Consider the following 25,346-nt stretch of genomic DNA (forward strand, 5'->3'; position numbering starts at 1 on the left):
AAAAATAATTTCCCTGCGGTGCTTTTGACCGCGACGCGACTACTCGAAGGTTAATAAAACATAAATTACGATAGTGCTTTCTTTCTATGATGTTTTGGTGCATTATGTATAATTAAAGAAAATGTTTAGATTACTTTAACAACCGAAGTGAAGCCCATCCCTAAAGTATTAGGCATAAAGATGATTTTAATACATTAGGAAGTGAGGTAAACCACTGTAAGAAAAAAATATAATTTACTGGTACGGGCACGAAATTATTTTTCACAGCAAATTTTGCGTACAATGTTTTACAATAATTACAAAATTTCTGTTAATATTTTTCGTAAAAAAAAAAAAATATGTATGTAGCATTTAGGATGTGTTAAATGCAGAATATTTGTATGTACATAAAATATTTGTATATTGCTGGATAAAATTTGTAAAGGATATATGCGTATCTATGTATGTATGTAGTTATGTATCTATAATCTTTGACAATGCATATTGCAGAAAATGACATTAATGTAAATGTTATTTGCAACCCTCACTTTACACACTCAAACTCGTACAAGCAAACAATAAACGGAGAGTTCGTCAGTGGCCGTTACGGCGAGTGCATTGTGTTTTGTGTGCTCTGTGAGGACGAGAGTTGAGTGTGAGCGCCTTTCTATACATCTACACTACACTTACACTCTTTTTTCGATTTACACGTTCATATTTTCTCTTTCTTTTTTCAACACTTTTTTCCATTCATTTTCCTCTCCCACTTTTCTCTATCTTTTGCCTTGTCCATCTTGGCCTTCAGCACTCTTTAACTGTTCGAATTTCTCTCCCGATTTTGACCTTTACCCTATTGTGTCATACTTCTCTCCTGATTTGACTTTTTCCCAATTGTGACATTACTCTTTTCACGTATTTTTACTTTATCATACTTATTACTTTGTACATGTCATATACTTTTGTACTCATCTTATTACTTTTTATCATTTTTCCACTAATCAAATCATTACATTATACACGTTTAATTACCATTGTAAATTGCTGATAAGTCTTTCCCAAGACAGTGGCAACGTTCTCTTGCGCCACCTATTTGACGCTTCTACAAACAAACAAAAAACAATGAAGACGATCAAACGTGTTGTTTTGAAGTAGCAATTATTGTGTATTTTATTAAAATCGGATTGTACATTTGATTGAAAGTATAATGTTATTTTTTTGAATGTTCCTGCAAGTCATTCCATCAATACTGGGAATATAGAATGCAGAAGTATCAAACACAGTTAATAAATTCATATTAAACGTGAATTCATAATGGATGGTGAGGCGTCTGTTACGTTGGAATTGATATGTAAAGAAGAAAGCGAATATGAATTCCCTCAAGAAGATCCACTCGAAGGGAGAGGGTGGTCATACGAACTGATGACTGACAACAAAGAATTAGTATTATCTACAACGGAAGGAGATCAGACAATTGAGAAGGATGTAGCTATGTATTCTTCGGATGTGAAATTAAACATTGATACGGTGAAATCAGAATCTGTAGTGGAAGAAGTACCTACATTTGAAAGTAATATAGAAATGCAAGGAAAAACAGAGGTTGACGAGACTTCAACGTCGTACTCTTATGGCAACAAAGAATTGACAACAAAACGTTTAGATTCAGTTGGGCCACAAAGGTAATGTTAAATTTTCTGTATGGTTATTGGTTCAGATTGATAATACAGTTGCATCTTTTCAGAAATTTTTGATAAAAAGCAAAACTTCGCGAGAAATAAGTTAGTTAGGTATGAGAGATAGCATATAGAATAGCTGTACAAAATAGCAGAAGCTCTCGGGCTCTCGGGGGTTATATTTAGCAGAAGGGGTTTAGAAACACACAAAAACAGATTTTAGAGGAGAAATGAATGATACAAATGCATAGACCTAACATAAGGTAACCAAATCTAAAAAGAACCTAACCTAAACTATTCTGAGCTAACCTAATATAAGCAGAAATAAGCTAAAATCTATCGTTTTTTGGAAAATTGTGCTAAGCTCCTACACAAACTTAATGTAGCGTAAACTAACCTAACCTAAACTAACGCAAACTCAGCTAAACTATCCTAACCTGATCTAAACTTACCGAATATGAATAGGAATTAGCGAAATAGTAACATTTTTCAGAAACAATTGCTGGACTCTTTCCGATAAACATTAGCTATGATCGGTAATATTCATGCAAGTATTACGGTAAAGTAATGATTACGTTACACATTTCTGACCAATTCTTATCCCTATGTACAATAAGAGTGTTCTACGATATTGTCGCAGGTGAGAAGAAGAGGTCCCATGACTGAAGCGGATCCGAAAACTTCCGAAGTGGAAACGCAAAATATGTTTTATTGGCAAACAAAGATGGATGATTCTGATTTTACCCACGGTTTAGCTAGAATGCATCTAGGCACACTTTTCCGGAGGACATCTAAAACATTAGCAAAACACAAGATAAAAGCTGATTGTAACCACATGGGTGCACATTTATTGTAAGGATCAAGGCATATATTCATTGTGTATTTACCTCTTTTTCAAAAAGTCACATTTTAATATTTTCAACAATCATTTTTGAGGTGTTGACTTGCCTCCCTATGTATATATATATGTTGGCTTTAGGGGGCATTAATGCACGTACACGATAAGAACTATTTTGCAAAAGGCACTGAGTCACTTGTGCTTAGTGACTACTATAAAAGCATGAATGGTATCTGAGGTAGAGCAGGAGCGCAGGCACTTCACCGAAGAGGAGTAAATATGTAAACGAAGATAGCGTTAAACACCGTATACGGCATAGAATTACTTAACTTACGTGTTTTATTATGTATTAGTACATTAATTAAGCCGTTGTAGGTAGCACCCTCGTATGTTTTCATTGCTTGAATATTTGTGTTCCAAAGTAACATAACACATTAGTAACGTAAATTTCTCAATTGTAAGGGATCCCTTAACTCTCGGTCACTCTCTTGATACTCCATTCAATTACAGTGGTTAAAAGTTACATTACGAGTGAATCCATGCATAAGGTACACATTAGTTTATCTACAGTAAATAGCTACAGTAATTATACCGTAAATCTGCTCCCGTGAATATATCCGTGTTGGTTGATCTGGTATACAGATTCACACCGTAGGGTTTCTATACTTCAAAGTAGTTTTATCAAAGACACCATAATTTGGAAGAAATCGAGAGCTACGTAAATTTTTTTGTTAATCCGAAGTGAGGAGAAGGAAGCGTAAAAATGAATGATTATATATAATATCACAAATCCATCAGGGTAGAAAGATAAAACTCAGCTCGCATATTTATTTCCAAAAGCAAGTTGAATAGCAGATATGAATTACAATTTGGGGAAGCGTAGTACAAATGTGAGAGACCCTTAGGATTGGGAAAGAAAGAGATGTAAATATAATCGAAAAGAGTAGTTATTAATCCCGAATCCATAGTCGTCAGGGTCAGTGAGCCGATTGGTGCTAGACTCAATGACATTGAGCCCTACGAAAGTCGAAAAAGCTTCTCAAATTGGCTAGAAGTCGATCATTGATATTTATTTTGATTACTTAATAATAATATTAATTATTATTATGATTATACAATGGCAAGACATGGAAAACACAAAACACTGCTCTTTGTTTATTCTAATCAGTTTTTTTATTTCAAAATATAGTGTATGACTTTTTTTTGCAACTGGTGCTGGTTCAATTGGCACATGGTAAAATACAAGTTTGTGCAGTGTTAGAATATTAATTTTTAGGTAAACGAGTGCTATTTCAAATTAGTTTTTGAACAAAGCATACAAGAAATATAACTGGAAAATATATATTAACATATACTCTTTTGAATAATTGTTGAATATAAAACATGTATTTTATTGCACTGACATAATAATAAAGAACCAATCTCCGAAACATTTTCTTTCTTTAAAATTGACAGTGGCAACAATAATCCGCAAAGTTTTGAAACACCCCTCGAATAGAGGAAAGTCAGAGGTGGTTTGAGGCTCATGTCTAGGCCCTTACATTCTTTTAGATTCTAGTAAATATTACATCATTTTACTTGTCTTACAAGAATGGTTTGATTTCAAATTGTACCTTCTATGGTTAGAAGCAGAATATCCACCATTAATATGTCCATATTGGAAACGTATTGCAAATGGAATGATTGAGAATTTTTTCGTTGACTCATACCTAGTGCATTTTTACAGTTTTTTCTAAATTCTAGAAAGCATTTAATCACAATTTATTTCGTTGGTCGAGTACCGGTAACATGAATGGGAATGAACAATTTCACATTATTTTCTCAGAGCGTAAATCAGAGTTCAAAATTTAGAATAAGGTAAAATGGATGAAATTGATAGTTTTTTGATGCTAGTATCTAAGGATATTCTTACATTTTTTTTATTTTAGATTGTATACAGTAATAACAAATACTGCTTTTCATTCACCTAGAAAAGAGAGAGCTACTATTACCTATTCCAATTTCGATAATTTTCAAAGAGAACGATTTGGAAGTTTTTCGTAACGTGTTTTCGGACTTTTACCTTTTAATTGCAAGTATTCTGCTTCCAGCTGCTGAATACACAATTTAAAATGTTCTCATTTTTCTCTTTTTTAACTAAGAATGTCCTTATCTGTGAGTCACGAAGAAGTTCCATTCTTTCTATTTCCAAGACGTTCTGAGTTTGTAGCTCTTGTTTGTTCCGCTGTGATAAATATAGTAGAAATAATTATTTGACATCATGCTATCCCGTGTAGCAGAGTGCAGTTGATCGTGAGTAATTTTTCCTGTATGAAGGATGTATTAGGTATTCTACAGACAAGCAATGAAAATAAAGTATCGATCGTCGTGTTTAAACTTGTTTCTTATTTATATATCTGAACGTCTCCTTTTCTGCTTCTAATTGCAGATGGCATAATTAGAGATGGTGTCATTTCCTTTGGGCGAGTTAAGTAAATTTAGATCTTATTTTGAGAATCTAGAGGAACGTAAGACTCTCCCTAAGTGCAAACTGTGAAAATTTCCTAACTGTTCTATTTGAAATATATTTCGAACTTGGATTTTCTTTTGGCAGTTATTTTGCTTTCAACTGAAGAGGGTATAATGTGAAATCAGTTCATTCGTACCAGATGAGTCAAATAAATTATCAATTACTTTCTGTCTTGATTTTAGGTGGACGTAAGAGTGCCCCTAAATACAAATCAACCATTATTTTACATTCTCTGTATTTGAAAATATGTTGAAATTATGCGTATTCTTTGCGCTACTGTTACTTTTATCTGAATGAAGTTTCAGCATTACCATACTTTTATTATACGAGTGAAATAAATTTTTCTGTGAATACTTAAAAAGGAATGAATTACTCTACATTTTGTTGAAATGTTTCTTTTGTGCTTTGTTAAAAAATAGATTGTAATATCAAGGACTTTATTTCATTTCTGAACTTAAAATTATCAAAATGTTTTATTTTAACATATACGATTGTTGATTTGTTTCATTTTCTATCATGTAACAGTCTATTATAATGCTATTGTTGTTTAGTTTTCTGTTGCTTTTGTAGTGAGCTAATGTGACGTGATACCTTTCGTTAGAGACCGAGAATAGTTGAGTTAGAAATAAATCATCAGTAACATCACTAGCGTAAGATTTTGTGTGTGTTTCTGCCATCGTTACACAAGTGTGATATTGAGCGTTTGAATCTATTATTGAACTATATGGTGTCATCAGTATAAAGACTACATATTTAATTTTTTAACCAACGAAATGTTATATATATATATTAGAACATATAAAAAACATAATTAAATGATTAATGTGGCTGCACCTTTACTGAGAAATGAAACTGAAACTTCATAGTTTGTTGTATTTATTATTCCACTTCGTGCGTACATCTAAACAAACGAAACAAAATAAAAAGGAAACTAAACACTTCAGCTCATCAAAGCGTTCATTAAACCATGCTTTCAGGTTTGATCTATTTTGCGTCCAGGTTACCACAGTAAGTTTCCCAACTGAACGTTGTAACTTTACCAATTGCGAACTATTTTTTTTTTTTAAAACAAAACCTATTTGGACGTATTCACATTTTCTCCTTTGTCTTAACACTTTCCTTTGTTAATAAAGGCCAAACCGATTACAAAACACTAGCATTCGTCTTTTAGCTAATGGCTTTGTCATGATATCTACCATTTCTTCGGAGATCTGTTGTACAAGTAATGTCCCATGTGTGACTTTCTCACGAACAAAGATGTTTTATTTGAATGTATTTTGTTCTGCGATGCAGCTCTGGAATTTTAGCTAGTTTTACAACTGCATCGTTATCAACTGCGATAACAGGAACGTGTTTGAGTTTAGTGAGTTCATTGAACAATCTGCTTAACCAGGTGACTTCTTTAGCAGATTCGCTAGCAGAAATGATTTCGGCTTCTGTAGTTGAAGTAGCAACTATTCTTTGCCTTTGACTAGGACATGTTACTGCACCTCCTCCATATATCATAATTACACCTGAAGTCGATTGACCTGTCTTGCTACACCCGCCAAAATCTGCGTCAGTCAAGCACTAGAACAATAAACAATACCGTAGCGGATTGTTCCTGCTAAATATCTGAACACTATTTTAACTTTTACAACATCTTCTGACAACGGATTTTCAAGAGATCTTAAAAACACTCCAATAATATACGCGAGATCTAATCTGGTTCCCACCATTAAGTACATTAAAGCCCTACTGCTTGTCGATACGGAAAATTACACTTCTCTTCTTCTTTTCCTTCTTTCGATACTTCTTTCTGTTTTAACATCGGTGTGTACACTAGTTTGCTCTCATGGAGATTACACCTTTGAAAGATTTTGATTGTATAAGCTTGTTGACTTATTGTGATTCAACCGTCGATTGCGCGTTCTATCTGTAGTCCTAGGAGATAGGATGCTTGCTTGAAAAATGAAATGAAATCTTTGAGTTTTACGTCCCACAGTTATGCCGTTTATGGATGCTTGCTTGAATGTGACCCTGAATTCAGTTTTCAGTTCTTCTAAGAGAGTCTTTAATTCGCACTTTTCTGTTGAACTAACTAGACCATCATCAACGTAAACACTATAAAACCTTTTTCCCGTTTCGTTCTCTGATTTAGAGGCAAGCACTTTGAAGCCTAATTTTGTCAGAAAACCACAGAACTTTTGTTCCAACACCTTGCAGCCTGTTTCAGCCCGTACAAACTTCTTTTGAGTTTACTCACACGATTCGTGCCATCACTATAGCTATTGGTTTTTTCAATGTATATAACTTCTAACTCACCGTAGAGAAATGCGGTTGAAATATCGAATTGAGCTAAGTGCTTGTTTTCACTCGCTGCGACAGTTAACAAGGAGCGAATTGTACCTAACTTAGCGACAGGGCTGAAGGTTTGACTAAAGTCAACACTTTTACGCTGACTGAATCCTTTCACCACAAGTCTTGCTTTATACTTGTCAATGGTTCCGTCTGCATTCGTTTTTACACGGTCCACCCACATATTTCAAATTGCCTTGCATTCCTCTGACAGGTTCACTAGTTCCCACCGTTTTATTTCAATGAAGATATCTCACTGTCCATTGGTTTTCGCCAGTAGATACTTTCGTTGCTGCTGAAAGCTTCTTCATACGTGTTTGGAGTACTAGTCTCACTGAGTAGTTCTTCTACCGACAATACAAAATCATTGAAACGTTCTGGTTTGTTTATTTTTAGCGATCTCTTAAGTTCCGAAAGGTCCCCGATTTTGGTACTTCTTTTTCATCACTGCTTTCTGATTCTTCATCCTTTTCTTCTGTGTAGTCGTTCTCTTCTTTTGTTGCTTACTTTCCTTGATGTAGATCTTCATTTGGCTTCTCAGAGTTTACATCACGAAGAGATAGCTGAACATGCTTTTTGCACTCGACAAATTTTTCTTGAAACGTAACGTCTCTGGACAGAATAACCTTTTGTTCTTCTTTCAACGAGATTCTATAAAGTTCATGACCATCATAACCTACAAGAAAACTTTTTACCGCCTTCTTGTCCGTTTTCCCTCGTTTCTGCACTGGGATGTGCGCATAGCACGTAGACCCAATAATACGTAGATGTTTTAACCGTGGCTTCTTGCCCAGCCAAATCTCGTTGGGCTCACACCTTGCACTGATGATTTTCCTGTTCTATTGAAGACATAAATTGCCGTAGAATCTAACTAAGCCCATATTGCTGAGAGAAATGCAGCTTCTTCATTTGCATACTTGAAAGTTCTTGCCATTTCAACTATTGTTCGTAGGTCACGTTCACTTACACCGTTTTGTTCTGGATTGTACGGCGCTGTTAGTCTTTGTATAACATCTTCACTAAGAACTGAGCGAACATGTTCATTATCAAACTCACCACCATTTTCACTTAGGAACCCTTTAATTACATGTCCTGTAGTTCTAGCGTGAGGTAACATATGCCTTAGCACCGTTTTTATTTCAGATTTTTCTTTGATAAGGTAGCAATATGGAATCTTTGTAACCAGTTCTTCTGAAACGATTCATCAAACGTTCCACACGTCTCCCGACACGAATTCACCTGCTACTTTTGATGCTTGTCTGTTGCCAAAAGGCTATCGATGCGATTTACCTTAGATGCAGTGTTCACAAATGTCACTTTTTAATCGAACACTTACACCTAACTCCTTCTGTAGTATTGTTCGTACATGACTCTTGTCCTGGTATCCCCACCTTTCATGGTATAACTGCAATAAGTTACTTTCACTCTTTGGAATATCCACTTCTACTGCATGTTCCGGTGCTAACGGCTGTATACTAGCATTTACAAGGAGCCACCTCTCTTGCGGTATCCACACAATAACACTTCAGCGTTAACCTTGAGTGTAGTTTCCGTTGCTGAAGACGTAAATTCACTTTTTTAGTTTCGATCTTGGACTGCTAGCACTGAGAGCAAATTTCTGTTAATGTTCGGAACATACCAAACATGTTTTAGTGTCACTTCTTTGCAATTATTGTTCACAGAGGACAATAAACGTATGGTATCTTTTCCGATTCGCACTAATTAATCTTTCCCGGCGGATTTAATACTACAAGGGCTTTCGAAATGTTCAAAATGAACAAAATGATATATACAATTTGTGACATGTTTCGTTGCACCGTTATCTACCCAAATGCAGTTGAGTCTATTTCCCGAACATGCATCTTCACAAAAACTTGTGAACGGTACACTTGTTGCTGCGGTATCTACATTTTCACTACTTCCCGTTTTCTTTGCAGGTTTACCGTCTGCGATCCACTTTTTGCAGTGTCTAACCCATTGGCCTTTTTGTAAACAGTAATTACACACTTCATCTCCTTTTGGTTTCTTCCCTTTTGCTTTATCACTTACTTTTGTTTGTTCGCTTTTGCAACTAATGCTTCTAGAAAAGCCTTGGAACTGTCTGTATTGTTCGCAAAGTTCCTTTCGAACATACATAGCTGAGACCTAAGATCGTTGAACGTCTTATTTTCAACTTTAGTTAGTAGCATCCAACCTGACTGAAAAATCTCAAACTTACTCGGGAGTAAATGTAACGATTTACACACGAGTAAAAAATCTGGCAACCTGTTTTCACCTTTTGCTTTCAAACCGTTATTCAGTTCGTTCTACAGAACTTCAGTTTTGCTATATGGGTAGAAACATTTTCACCTAATGTCCATCTGAACCAGAAAAAAAAATCACTACAGCTTTTAAACAGCTGATCTTTGGACTCGGCTTAGAAGTGTTGTTTCAACGCTTCCTACATTTCATGAGCGCTCTCTTTGTCCATTATCTTTTGGTACACCGAGTTTATAACTGAACTACTTATCATTATTTTGGTATAACTGTTCCCTTTTCGATAAATATCACTACTTTCTTTGAACTGTTTGGTTTGTGTCTCTGTGGCTTTCTCACCTGGTGGTTCCGGATAACAAATTTTCCATCAACTACATCTCGTGTGTTTTCATGATAATCTAACAAATCACGAAATCTGTGTTTTCAAACTAGCCAGTCTGTTTCACCGGTCAAGGGTTTAATGTTCTTTGTGAAATCCATCTTGATGCCGCCAAATACTGATAGAGGGGAGGAGCACTTGTCATGAACCGAAAACTAGTGCAATTGATGTTTTTTTGGTCTCACGTAAGTTCACGATACTGCTATTGAAATCTTCAAACAAAATGGATTGATAATTTTCTTCTTTCATTTTCTTTCTCACACTGCAGCACTGCAACTGTTTTAAACTAGGTGAAGCCTCAGACGGTTCGAACTAAACAGCACGCACTTCTATCCTATCACTTTAGATGCAGCCTCTCTTCTTAACTGTCCTTGTTTGTTAGATGTAACTTTAACAGCGTTTCTGAGCCCATAACCTAAAGATGTGGCTGAATCTTTACTGAGAAATGGAACTGAAACTTCATACTGTTTGTTGTATTTATTATTCCACTTCGTGCGTACATCTAAACAAACGAAACAAAAAAGAAAGGAAACTAAACATTCCAGCTCATCAAAGCGTTCATTAAACCATGCTTTCGGGATGAGATCTATATTGCGTCCAGGAAGTTACCCAACTGAACATCGTAACTTAACGAATTGCGAACTATTTTTTTTTAACAATATCTATTTGGACTTATTGACATTTTGTTCTTTGCCTTAACATAGTGAACTTGAAATAACAGGATAATTTTCTTTATAAAACTCCACCAAAAGGGATTTATTAGATTAAATTCATAAATGAAATCACCATCACCATAGATTTACAAAAGAAACTTATTGCGCACAATAAGTAGGTTCGTGTGATATTGAGATCACAGAAGTGATCCTGAATGACATGGAGTTCATATTCTCGTTATAAGGTTAAGCCTGTTGTGTGTCCATTTGTGTACAAAGACAGAGTTCATAGAAGCTTAGTTACATCTCAGTGTAGTCCAAAGTTTTATGCACGCCACCAACAGTATACTAGGTTCGTCAGTTTTTTACTGAGTGAATATTGCGGAATGAAATCCGCTAAAAGGGCTTCGCTGAACGAGATTCGTTGACTGAGGTGATATGGTAGAATTGTCTATGGTTTTTATAGTTATTTCTCACGCACATCGCCACTATTTCTTTTTTCGTGTAGGTAATTGAAAGCCATGAGAAGAAGATTGTTTAAGAAATAGTTTTATTTTCACTAAGGCTTTCCGTTTTCCAATCATATATGTTTTCACTTTCACCTTAATATTGGGTAAAAAGTTTTTCTCAATTTTATTTTAAAATGAAAGTTGATCGGTTTCGCTCTTACTAATTGTTGTTTTCGTAGTTAGAAGTATTCCTGTTTTTGTTTCTTGTCCGGAGGATTAGGTGAGTACTTTAATTTTTATATCACAATTAAGAAATGTCTTAATATTTATCTACAGCTATATATACCAAGTTACCTTCTGTACATGAGGAAAAGATTTGCCAATAAAAAATAACTATATAAATTATATTTTCGACAAAATTTACTCTTAATAACCTTTATTTTTTTTATACAGGATGTTTGCTTGTCCTGTACAGGTTTCCTTTAAAACGGGATATTCAGTATGACTGCAAAGCGACTTCAAAGTAACGTTAGTCTAAATCTTTGTTAAAGAGCAGTAACATTGTCTCAGAAAATATGCTCTTAGTGCATTTGAGAATTGTATCATATAAGCGCCACTCCATTTGTCCGTAAATCTTTGAGGTCGACATGATCATTATAAGTTGATTTCAGAGTGAAGTTGGTCTCCGTTTTCATTATGGAAAACTAATATTTTCTCAGAAATAAAAGGTTACCGTAATGCATTTTAGGTTTCGCATGTATCTGAAACTAATACATGTCGTTTCTCCCTCTTTTTCTTCTATTTCTTACATATTTCTTTCATTTAACAAATAGTGCAAAAATATACATTACAAACATGAAACCCTTAATACAGTTGGAAGTGAATATAAAAACGTAGATTATTCTATTCTTTGACTTTATTTAAAATATTGTTTTTATTTCAATGAACTACTCGCTATTAATTCCTGTTAGTATCGTTCTAAAATAAATAGCATAACATGTGTTAAAGTGGAATTTAAACAAGAAAAATGTGCTGGTAAGCAACAGCGATATCTGTTGTAATTTGTTTTTGCTTTTGTTTTCTTTGCTCGAAACATTACTCTGAATTATGTTTTGTTCTTCTCTCCATTTGATATATTGCCACCCAAAAAACAAACACGCCTCCAATCACGCAAATATGAAAATGAACACTAAATGTATGTGAGGCTACCTGTTTTCATAGTAAAAGCCCATATATCCAGGAAAACTTATTAGCTGTACAATCTTCCAATGCACCTGACAAGAGTCAGGTTTCTCCGTAAAGAGGTCGCTATCGCACTTCTCTCCACAATTGTTAGTTCATGGCTGAATGAGCTTTCACTTTATCTTCTCATCAGTATTGTTAGTTAAGTTTGTTTGAATAATTGGGCACAATGGTATAATTTCAATTTCTTACCAAGCAATAATTATATCAAATTTCATGGAATTTTCAAATATGTAGCTCTATTTATAACTGTTGAAAAAACAATCATATGCAGTCAAATGGTTGGTTTTTTGTACCTGTTGAACCATTAGGTATTAAACTCAGAGTCGAAATGCAATTATGTAGTTTTTTGAATCGGAATGATATTCTGAAAACACTTTACTCATTTATTTATATTTTGTTAAATTTTACTTATGCTAATTTTGAGGGTGAAAAGAGGAAACTGGAGATCGAGAAACGTAGAAGAAACGTTTCATAGTCATGCCTTAATAAATAACTCATTATTCCTAGAATCTACCAAGAGGCAGAATATTTAATAATAATGGTAATGGAATTTTACCTAATTCAACTAGCAAATCTCCAGAAGTCTTAAAACTCTTCAGCTCCTCGGCTATAATGTATTTAAAAGTTTTATTATGTTTAGAGAATAAACTCGTGACTTACAACTATGTGTAATATATACAGCGTAATTTACACTTCATTCAGGAAAACTTATTTAGTTCTCTGGAACTGTGCAGAAACTTCAATACAATTGTATACAGTATAAAAATAATACAAGCACTGTATTATTTTTATTGTGGTGAGCGTTAAACATGCCATGCTGTGAATAGACTGTGTCATCTTAATAATATGACAAAAACTAGCACCTCATGGTCTACTCTCTTAAAGATTATCACCTACTAACCTAATTCACCTAACTTTAACTCTATCTTTAATCGTAGGTTCAATCATTGGAGTGGATTGATTGTGTCTCTCATAATCCCCGTCCGTCTATGACATGATAACTCTCGTAAAATGTCTCTGATTTTAGTGAAGGTTAAAATATGCAATCGTTTAATTTTGAAAAATAGATTCTAATATATGTAAATTCAATCAATCAAGTTTGGAAGTATGAGCTTCTCATATTGTACATTTGTGCATATTCATACAATAACCCAATGAATAAATTATTCGATTTTGATAAACAGGGACGTATGCAAGTTGTGGCTCTTGCCATTAATCCATAGTAGAGATATTTTATATATTATCTTTCGGTGTAATATCAAGCTCGGTTGCGCTGACTGTGAGAACATCACTTTACAGTTTATCTTGCGTTGCTATTTTGCGGAAATAGATTTTATCTTGCTGAAGAACGGAATTTTGAATTGTATGTAATATTGCATGAGAGGACTAATGTCTGATCCATGCCTTATCCAACTCAATCATTAATGTATTCTTATAAATTCGTTATTATAAAGAAAATTTTCACTATTGTGAAGAAATTATCAGTTGTAATATGGTCGTTGCCACATGGATGTCTTTTGGAGCATAAGGAGTTTTCCTGCACGTATAGCTGAACATGGTTTGAAAGAATTTCTTTTGTATTGGAATCTTGTCAGTGACGAAAAAGGAAGAGAAGTTATACATCCACTCCTGAATCACGTAACTATCAATAACTAACTAACTCTATGGCATATGGAACCAGGAGGTGTAATGCCCCGTTCACAAATTCTCTCCACTGACTTGTATCCTTAGCAAACTTTCTCCAGTTTCTATTTTGTATTTTTATTTCTGCGAGATGTATCTTATTATTGTTTTTCCATCTGTACCTGTTTTGCGAATGACATTTTGCGGTTGGTCTTCCAGTTAAGTCTTTTAAAGCGTTCCTACTTTCTTCCGTTCTGGATACATGACCTACTCACCTAAGCCTCCTAGACTTGACCTAAAAAATAGTTGGTAAACTGTATAATATACCTAGTTCCTCGTTATGAAGTTTCCGCCATTCCTCATTCCCGTTTCTCTTGGGTCCGAATATTCGTGTCAGGAACTTGTTCTGAAATACTTTCAGTCTATGTTCTTCCTTCCAAGTAAGCTACTATGTTTCGCAAACGTACAGAACAACAAGCATGATTATCGTTTTATATATTTTAAGCTTCAAATTCCTTGACAGAACTCGCGACGACAGGAGACTTTGAAACGAATAATAACACGAATTTCTTGCTTTTACTCGACATTTAATTTTTTTGAATATGGTTTCCGTTTGTTAATATCGATCTTAGGTATTAATTATTTGAAAGTATCTACTTTGTCAAAAGTATTATTCGATATGTTACGCATCTATAATTTGCAATATTACGATCCCAACGAACTTACATGTATTTAGTGTTCTCTGCGTTTACTTCTAAACCCATGTCCCTGCAAGCGTTTATTAAGACCTCATGCGTTTCTTTCTATTATTCTATCATCCCCAATTAAATTTACATAATCAGTATTCTCGTAACTATATCTTCTTTTATATATTACATTATACACAAACAGAAATATAGCAGACGGCAAAAGTGGTTTTCATACTACTACTACTACTACTACTAATAATAATAATAATAATAATAGAGAAACGGTGATGATTAGATTTGTGACTATGTTGGGAAAAAGAAAATAAGAGGAAACGGTAGTCATGAAATCCATCTCATGTAGTCATAGTTATTTAAACATGGTAATGACTAGTGTACTGTCGTGCATTGTTAAAGCAACTGATCCTTCAAGTTTCCCTTCACTAATTTTAACCGTAAAGTATATAATTTTCATGCACTCAATATATCGTATAAAAATGAGAATGATTTTACATAAATTTCTCTGAGAAATATTTAATGTAAAACCCAAGACCATTTTCTTTTCTATTATTGACCCATTTCAAGTCCAAAGAACTGAGAATCCTCCCCAAAGGAAGTGGTGAATTCGTTTTTTTTTTTTTTTTTTTTTTTTGCGAAATTTAACATTTTTTTCTAAAATTTTGGGAGGGAGCATTATTTGAGTTTTCATGTTTCGCTGAGTTGAACTTAAGCACCAGGAATATGTAAACGTCTCAATGAACATGTAGGCTCTACAACATATTTCTATAGTCCATCGAATAAAATATATACGTCTAACTTTTGTTACTTTAATAAAAGGTTTTGTACTGTTAATAATCAGTAATAATAACAAATAGTTGCGTACAGATTGATAATATGCGTTGCAAACAGATGTACCGTGGTAATGATTAGATGGTATCCTATTATATTGTATCAATTATTTTATCGCGAAATTCACACACAGTATTTTAGGAATTATTTTTTATGTCAGGAATTGCATTTATGCTTGGAGATTAATTTGTGGAGCTCTTTCTCGTAAGATAAAAATGCGCATCCAGACATAAACCACATGCACGAAAGTGAAAACAAACTAAAATGGAGAATGCTACTTAACAGTGTCATGGCAGATGAATAAGGCTTACGCGAGAGTACGTCCGTAGGGACCAGGCGCATAATTTATGCAGTTTATAGCACAAAGAACACAATAAGAATATGAGAATATTGCCGCAAAACCTTGATATCATATTCAGTAATTTGAACTCAACTGAAGCTCTTGTAATGGTTTGATACTGGTCTCATTAAACTTCTAAACATAAAATAGTTGTTTGCTACACTATCCAGGCATGTTCCGACAGTGAAATTATTGTCCCACGTAATTCTTAGTACATACACTGATAGATTTTAACAGTAACATTACTATTTGTTTTACAGGCTATTCTTAACTAGTATCAAATATGGGACAGGTCTTTGAAGAAAGTCTGATGCAGATATGTTCTGTAAATTCGATAACTGAAAAGAAATATCGTCATTGCTTCGTTTGGTTTCCTGTATTTCAGTCTCTCCTTTAAACAGTCTTCGATGACATAGCATAAATAACATCAAACAAAATTTAGTCATTGCTTTTTGATACACAGAACCTTCGGAAAAAGTTTAATTTTGTTTCTTGAGTGTAAATATGTTATCATTGCGACATATGAAAAATCAAATTTTATAAATTTTCAGAACAGGGGAAAATTTTATAACTAAGTACCAATTTACGCTCTTAACATAAGCTTACCTAACTCGCATTTAATGTAAAAAGACAAAATACTTCGTGAAAATTCAATGACATTGCTACAAAATCAATTGACCTTTTTTTTTTTAATTTTTAAATATGCTATTAAATTTTAAATTCATGCAGAAAGTTAGGAAGGAAGTGCTAATATTATAGCTATTCATGTACATGTCTGAGCAAAATAAGGACGTAGTTTCGCTTTCATCTGATCTCGTAGTTCGATCATTTTTTTGGACTGCCACCTATTAGTAAATATATAAACTATGTTTGAATACCTCTATAATCGTGTAAAAATTGTTGAAAGGTCACACATAGATTAAAATTTAGGCACATAGTTCGAAATAGACTAAAATTTTAACAGATAGCGAGAAGCTGTTTTTAGACACGATTCATTGTCTCAATATAGCCTGGCCTGACTATCAACAACTTCCTACCAAAGGAGAAAGTGGTCCCAGGTTATTGTTAATACCAGTTTATTTATTACTAATTTCAAAATTTATTTCTATAGAGCAGAAACAATATAATATATCGAAATGTGTTTTTTATTTGATATAGTTTCCCAAAAATATGTTCTATATCTCACGTTAACTCTTTCTTCAAACAGGATGTGACTTGCATTGCTAGATTGAAACCAGAAGAGATTAAGTTTATTAGAACTCTTGGTATCAGATTTTCATAAAGAGCAGAAAGATGTCGAGCAGTGTTTTCTTCAATCGGTTTAGCGTTTCAGGGATAGCTTTTATTTTCTCTCTTAACTCTCTATTCAAATAAAAAGTAAAATCGTGGATGTAAAACTTAAAGGTCTAATTTCATTTTTTCAAATTGGAGGTATTTTAAAACATCTCCTTAAAATGGAAAACTAATGGCAATATGATATGAATTCAGCGTCTCAGACACATGTTTTTCTTTCTCATTACTGTGTTGCAAGCAGTCGTTACAGATATACCAAAAGTTTGAAAATTAAATGTTTCGAAAATTTAGTTTCACTATATAAAGTTATTCACTTGTTTATCTTGGGTGCTACTGATAGCTTGTGTAATACATACCGTTACGTTGACACTTTAAGTCGTAGATTAGAAAATAGTCAATATAAGTGTTATTCCACAGAAGTTCTGTGAACTTTTAATGAATATTTGCTGCCTTCACCGTTTGTTCTACAGTGCCAGTAATTTAATCCTTTATCCTGATTGTAACTCTTATCATAGTACTAAACTAATGTTTTTATTTCATTCGTCGTTCCAGCAATGTTGTATGTTTTGACCATTCTAGGTCCTTACCATTTACCTTGCGTATCTCACATATTCCGCTGATTTTTCTAACTCCTTGAAGTTGATTTTTTTGGTTGTCCTACTGTAAACAAAATGTTTCGTCGAGGTTTTTAACACTTCTTTATTTCCTTATGTATGCAATACTTTGTCCTCTTCTGTCCCTGTACTAAAAAGCTTAAAAGTAAAAGGTAAACATATATATTCAGTGGTAAAATGCCGGACTTACATGCGTGTGACCGTGAGTTCGATTCTATCTGAGTGAAACTTTTGTCGTATGTAATAATATATTCCTCAACGCATGAATAAGTAATAATATGCCATAAATATGCCCTAAACTTTCATACCGTTCAGTAGACTTTTATTCGTATGTGTGCCACCTAAGTTTACAGGTTTGTAAAATTCTAAAGATTGACATGAATGATATGATGATGTACGAAAAAATTGCTTTGGACATAAAATATTTTTGCGAGTAATAGTTGTTTTTCAAATCACGGCAATAAATGTAGAAAATTGAATAAACCTATTACGTAGCTACAGTTGTAGTTTTTAAAGTACGGGGGCTCAACCCTACTTGCAGTCGAGTAGGAAGGATACATGGGTTGTTCAGAAATTCACAAGGCATCTTCTCAACTGTAGGTAATTCGCATGCAAGATCACTTTAAGAAATCAGAATCTTGACATCTATCTCGTCTTCAATTTATGTGGACAGCATAAGATTGTTACAAGTCCTGTTTACCGTGTTATACAAATGGATATTAACACGGAGATATGAATACTGATTTGCTTTTTAAAACCTTTTGTTAGTTATTTAGCGTGAGGTGAACTCAAAAAAAATTTACGTCCTTAGAGGTATAGTTGACCTTAACAGAAGATACCACACATTATTACACAAATAATTAATTGTAAATGTCTAAGTTAGGTGTGTCAAGTCGCATGGTCAGTAATACGCATGGAGATCGTAAATTTCTTTTAAAAGAAAAAGCTATGTAGGAGATTTGATAGGTGAAAAATGACAAGAGAATGCTATACAACAATATCTTCTGAAATTGGTGAAAAAATTAATGCTAGAAATATATTAACCACGTATACTAATGCTTAATGTTGAAGGCTGTATTGTTTTTTCTTCAATGTTAAACATTAGCTGCTAAAATTACCTAGTGCGAATTACTATTGGAGCTTCGAGTGAAATTCACACCCGTTTCAAACATTTAACTTTTCTCGGTTTTCATTCATACTTCCGCAAACGTATGCACAATTAATTCTTAACTTCTTGATTTCGTGTAATAACACAATAGTACGAGATTTCAATTTATTACATAACGTATATTTGCCTCTTATATCTTATCATTCTATCTTATCATTGTTGCATTATTTTTTAGATGAATGGTATGCATTTATACAGTGTGTCATATAATTTATTTCGATTTCCATTTCACTATCTATTGATCTTTTTGCAGACTCCATAAATATAGTCTTCTCAGAAAGGCGAATACTTTTGTTGCACGAAACAAAGTTCAAAGTTCAGACATGGCAACAGATATCTCAATACATGTAAGTAAAAACTCACACATTTGCAATGAATGTGGAAAGACATTTAATCGAAGATCAACTTTGAAGAGGCACATGTTAATACATACAGGTGAAAAACCTCACAAGTGCTTTGTGTGTGGAAAAGTATTTAGTTTACGTTCAAATTTGAAGCAACACATGCCTGTACATACAGGGGAAAAACCTCACACATGCCTTGTGTGTGGAAAGAGGTTTAGCTTAAGAATAGGTTTGAAGCAACACATGCCTGTACATACAGGTGAGAAGACTCATAGTTGCCTTGAGTGTGGAAAGCGATTCAGTTCACGTTCATACTTGATGAAACACTGGAATGTACATACCGGTAAGAAGAATCACACCTGTAATGAGTGCGGAAAGGCATTTAGGCAATTTACACATTTAAAGACACACATTTTACTTAGATGTAAAGAAGCTCACACATGTTCAGAGTGTGGAAAGGGGTTCGTTCGCAGTTCAACTTTCGCAAGGCACATGTTGTCTCATACTGATGAAAAGCCTCATAAATGCCTTGTGTGTGGTAAGGGATTTAGTTTACGTTCATATTTGAGAAAACACGTCCCAATACACACAGATAAAAAACCGCACACGTGCGAAGAGTGTGGAAAGGGTTTTACCGTACGTTACCTTTTGAAAAGGCACATGTTAATACATATAGATAAAAAGCCTCCGACATTCACAGAGTGTGGAAAAGAATTTGGTCAGAAATTTAATTCAGCAACGCATTTATTAACATATTCAGGTGAAAAAGGTTACGCATGTCATGTGTGTGGCAAGATATTTGCTCATTCTTCAAGTCTTTCAACTCACTTATTCTTACATACAGGCGCAAAACCTTACAAGTGTGAAGAATGTGGAAAGCAGTTTAGTTTGCGTTCTCACTTGAAAATACACACGTTAGTACATACAGGAGAAAGGCCTCACATATGCCCAGAGTGTGGAAAGGGATTCAGTCAAAGCTCAAATTTGGCAACGCACATGTCAAGAAATACATGTAGGAAACATCACACATGCCTTGTGTGTGGAGAGGGATTTAGATTTCGTTCACATTTGAAAAGACATACATTAATTCATACAGGTGAAAAAACTGCCAAACGGTAACATTGTTAAATGCGATTTTGTAGATCTTCATGTTTGCAAACATACATGTCAATACATGCAATTGAAAGATCTCCTTTTTTCGCGGAATTTGAGATTTGATTTGCTCAAGATTCATATTTGAGAATAAAATGTTCAAACATTTAGGAAACGTCATATAAGCGAACGTTGTAAAAACGAATTTCTATATGTCTCTTTGGCGGTATATTTGTTAATATACTGCCATGCAGGTGAAATACATGATGTATGCCAATGTTTGGAGACGAATTTAACTGAAACTTATTTTTGGTATCACACATTAAGATATTTGAAGGATAAATCTGTTCGTATGATAATCTAAATATATTAAGGATATGTTGTGTTTTAGGTATGCCACCACATAAGTGTTAGACGTTTTGTTTGCTAAATTGATAGAAGGTATTTGGTGGAAAATGAAGTTGAGAGGACGCATGCTATCACAAAAATGGAAAACATTCTATTCCAAAACAGTCGCCAAAGTTAAATTTTACAATACATGTGTTAACAGTTGCACGTGAAACCCATAACTTGTATCAAGGTTGTAACAAGAGGAATAATAAAAGGATGCTAGGTGAATAGTAGACACAAATACAGAACATTCAAGTAAGATGTCTGACATTGGAGAATGCTGAAAGGGATTTCTTGGAAACTATGTTCGCAAGATCCAGCTTAACTATGAGTGAAAATACTAGAAAGCAAGATAAATATAAATCTCAGATACAATTAAGAGACCACGTGCTTACACAACCAGATGAAAAGAGTTATGTGTTTTACTGGTTGAGAGAAATTTAGCTGAAAATTTTATTTCACGAGACCCACTTATATCTGAACTTAAGACAGCGGTATTTTCTAATCTTTATATATAAAAGAGAACGTACAAATCCTTTGTTAGCTCATCACGCTAATACGGCTGAACCAATTTCTTTCATTTTTGGGGGGTTATTAAGATTTGGACCCTAGATGGTTTTTATCATATCACTTTAATTTTCAATTACCAGTGTCTTGAGATAATTGACCATTCAAGTGTCCATAACGTAGAAATCCTTTGTTAGCTCATCATACCTAAATCTAACCGTATTTATATGCAACCCACATGACCGTGTCACTCGGCGGGTTAACATAAATGACAGGCGATATAATGTTAACATTTACTGCAATCTTCTATGGTTTTTATCATATCACTTGAAAGCGAAAAAGTAAAAATTATCTAAGTAACAAAGTTTATTGCGTTCCGGGGTGACCCCAGCGAAGCGGGGTGAACGCTGCTAGTACGGCATATTTCGGAAAGCATTTTTCGTCATATAAGCATACGTGTATATAACGTATATACGATTACCTTAACTTTGGGAAACATTTCATTCTAGCAACAGTGAAATCGGATAAAATGTGTTACGAATGGAAATATTCAAAGTTACTTAATATCTTGTAAGATGTTTAGCTAATTATTTAATAGTAGTGTTTATATTTTATGCAGTAAGGTTTTTCCTTCTGTAATTTCGAGTCGAAAATATGTAAAAGAAAAATAAAACTTTTTTTAATACTCAAATCAACGTGATACTCCTTGCATATATCAAAATATATTTGTAAGAAATTATTTTGTGCTTTATTTCTCCGTAATTACTGGCTGAATATAAAGGCAAATTAATGGGTAACTAGTCCATTGTTAAAAAATGTAATTCGCTGTATTTGGTAGCTATTTGCAAAGCTTACACTCTGTTCTGCTTGTACATGTTACGTTATCCCTGCATATTTAGTAGCCGGATCTCAACGAAATTTAATGGGCAAGAACCACTTAGCAATGAAAGTCGCTACATTTTGTGGTCGAGCCATTGTTAGGCTACTATCGCAAAGCTCCTGTGTACCACATGTTTGTACGCAGTCAGCTTTTGAGTCCGATTTACTGTTGCCTATTGTTTATGACACGCACTAAGATCTATGTATAGTCTTGATGAAATAAAGCCCAATGATTTTATATTTAGCTATACACTTTTGTCGAGTTTTTTCTGTGATATATGAATCTGAATTGACTAGGTTCTTTGCAAATAATTTAGTAATCAAGAAAAGTTATATCAAATATATAATACTAGTTTCTGCTTAGCAGAATTTTTAATAAACATTACTTCATCATGACTTAATCCGTTGGTACGCAACCTTATTTGGTGTTGATTCTGAATTATGAGGTAATTGGTGAGCTATCTGAACGAAGAGGTAAGGGACTATGATTCCAACAGCACTAATACATCCTAGCGTATGAGAGTTGATGGACTAACTACGCATCTTGAAGTTGAAAGAGAGACATCTCAATAACCGTACATCTACATAAACTACAAAAGAGCATTAAGTACTTCCCCCTAGGTTAGCAAATTTCATCATTACTTCATACTGAGTAGACAGGAAGCTGGTCTGCGGAGGGATAGAAGCGAATTGACCACTGAATTTCAGAAACATGATGTTATAAAATTTTCAAAAACTATATAATAAAATATATGAAACTTATCAGTGAACAATCTTGCTGCCTCTCGCAAAATCTCCAATAATACAATTGTTCTATAGCTTAAGGCCTCATATTAATTGGGCTATTAAGACATTGCGGAATAAATTTGTATAGTGAGCTAAAATTTCTCATATGTGCGTTTTGTTATATATATATATATATATATATATATATATATATATATATATATCCCATTTCGAGTGATATTGCTTTTAAACGCACATTCAATAACGAAAATTAGTGTAGCCGCTGCTGAATATTGAATCCAATGTTGACGACAATTTGATAACATAATTTAAGTTTTCTTTCAGAAGATAGGGTCATGTAGTATAGCCTTGAAGGCCACAGTATGCTGGGTGGGACGTATACGTGACCAGCTTCTGACTTCAAACTTTATAGTTGTGACTTTCCCAGGCTACATGTGTAAAGCTCTATAATGCACTACTATATACGTGACGTCTCTGTGCTAGGTTTCGAGGGGAATTCGAAATTTTAGGTTTGAGTCCAGTAGCCATATCAGTGAGTGTGATCACCATTTTATTTCGGAGAGTTGTAATTTACTCAAACTTTTTTGCTCCAACTAAAATATTAAGCCTTTATTGCCGACTTGGCGATCGTAAAGTTCGAATTTGCAACCAATTCGATACATAGTACTTCATGTTTTAGGATTAAATTAGCTAATCATCAGACTCTTTATTTCCAGTGGCGTTTTCGGAGTCATATACAACCGTGCCCAGAGAAAAGTAACGGGTATAATGTAACTTACATTTTTCCGCAGTAACTTTGTTTTGGTTATTATAACTTTTTCTTTGAGCGTTCATGGGAGCAGTTAGTAACTAATATTTCTAATAGAAATATATAAAATAGTGGGAAATGAAGATGATATTAGGAAAAGTAGAAATTAATAGCAACTTTCGGCTCCTCCCAACATTGGGTGAACAAAGAAATGGCAGCAGAGGTATTTGGAATCAAAGTAGTTGCAAAGTATAAAACTTTTCTTTTACTAATATACTGTTTTCATTTTAATGCACATAGTAGTGCAAAATCTTTAAATGCTACTTATGTCAGGATCTTACATCCAAATTAAGCTGCAACAGAATAAAGCTCGTTAGAAAACCCGAATCGGTAATGTGTATTTAAGATTAGTTCATAGTTTACATAGCATAAAAAAATGTAAGCTATATAATATAACTGTGGCCGAGTGGCTTACGAAAAGAGTTAATAAATTGCATGTCTTCTACGAGGTAGTTCGTGTCCACCTCAATCTTACCATTGTTTTTTTAATATTCTTTTTAAATCACAAATTATATTAAAACACGCTACATTAGTAAGAATTTATATTATGATAGCTTTAATAGAAAAAAGTAGAGGCACTCATTAATTATCACGTAGTAAGTTCCTAATAGATTCAGAGCTTGATTTTGCCGTTTGTGAATGTTTTGAAATAAGAGTTCGTTCCAATATTATGATGATTAGGGATTCTAATATGTCTGGTCGGAACTTCCGCTTCCAGAAGCTTCAAGTTCACACGATATAAAACAAGATTTCTTCATTACTTTTACAACTACATTCAATAGGTGTCCTCAATAAGTTTTGAGACAAAAACCTCCTCGAAAAGCTTGCTCTATTGGACAGTGTATTTCTGACAATCCTTCCACTATCAAATATGTAGTCTCATATAAGTAGAATTGCATACGCCAAAACAGTCGAAAATTTTGACATTCATTTAACTTTACTTGATTTTGGAACCCAACGCTCTTAAGCGGATTTAAGAGGTTGCACTTCCTACACGTGAGTTTTTCAATTAATACATTTTAATAATTATATTTTATTTTACTTGTGCAAAGGGGTAACCCATCCCTTTTCCTTTAAAATTTCCTTCATTTATACGTAGTCAGTGTTCAAACACAGTTTTAATTTCTACACGTAGCAATAGTAACTTTCAAGGTACCCTCTCTTGCCTCTAGACCCAGCCATATTGCTTTCAATAAGTGGCAAATTACGATTTTTACGAACAAAGAGAAATTGTTCTACTACATTATTTCCTGCTGAGTATTAGTTACTGTGAAGAGTTACAGAAAATATGCCTAGGAGCATTGGACCTATTTATCGGATAATCAAAACAGTCATTTCCAAGGCTAACAGATATGTTCCAGAAGATATCTAAGTCGATTTGAATGCAGAGATTTCAATCCCTAAGTAGAAGAAACCTTGTTTGTTTTAGATCTCAAATCTAGGAGAGATTAGAACTCAAAACACTTTGATTTGAAGCTCAATGGTTTTCCTCCTACTCCATGGTATCTCCGTCAAAGCTGACTGGAATCAGTATGTTACCTCGTCTAGGAAGAACACATTGACGTAGCTTGATATTAGCATTATTGAATGGAAGTCCACACTAATGGAAAACCAAACATTAGGGTGTACTATCACTGTTACTTCTTACTGCTTTCTCAAATCAATAACATACATAACAAAAGGTACACACT

General features: G+C 33.9%; 1 protein-coding gene across 1 annotated transcript; it reads left to right on the top strand.

Annotated features, from left to right (window-relative positions):
- The first annotated feature begins 900 nt into the window (after positions 1-900).
- On the top strand, positions 901-22,350 carry LOC145674790 (uncharacterized). Its single transcript, XM_081745004.1, has 2 exons — positions 901-1,655; positions 19,142-22,350. Exons 1-2 carry the CDS (start codon positions 1,291-1,293, stop codon positions 20,349-20,351), a joined length of 1,575 nt encoding a protein of 524 aa, XP_081601130.1. The 5' UTR covers positions 901-1,290; the 3' UTR covers positions 20,352-22,350.
- The last annotated feature ends 2,996 nt before the right edge of the window (positions 22,351-25,346 follow it).

Source organism: Thermobia domestica, chromosome 18 (genome assembly GCF_964235325.1).
Source record: "Thermobia domestica chromosome 18, izTheDome1.hap1.1, whole genome shotgun sequence".
Lineage (NCBI taxonomy): Eukaryota > Metazoa > Arthropoda > Insecta > Zygentoma > Lepismatidae > Thermobia > Thermobia domestica.

Excerpts from the sequence above, each read along its gene's own strand:
- LOC145674790 (XM_081745004.1), top strand. The coding sequence starts at position 1,291 with ATGGATGGTGAGGCGTCTGTTACGTTGGAATTGATATGTAAAGAAGAA. Across the intron at positions 1,656-19,141 it reads GATTCAGTTGGGCCACAAAG|ACTCCATAAATATAGTCTTC; the intron begins GTAATGTTAAAT and ends ATCTTTTTGCAG.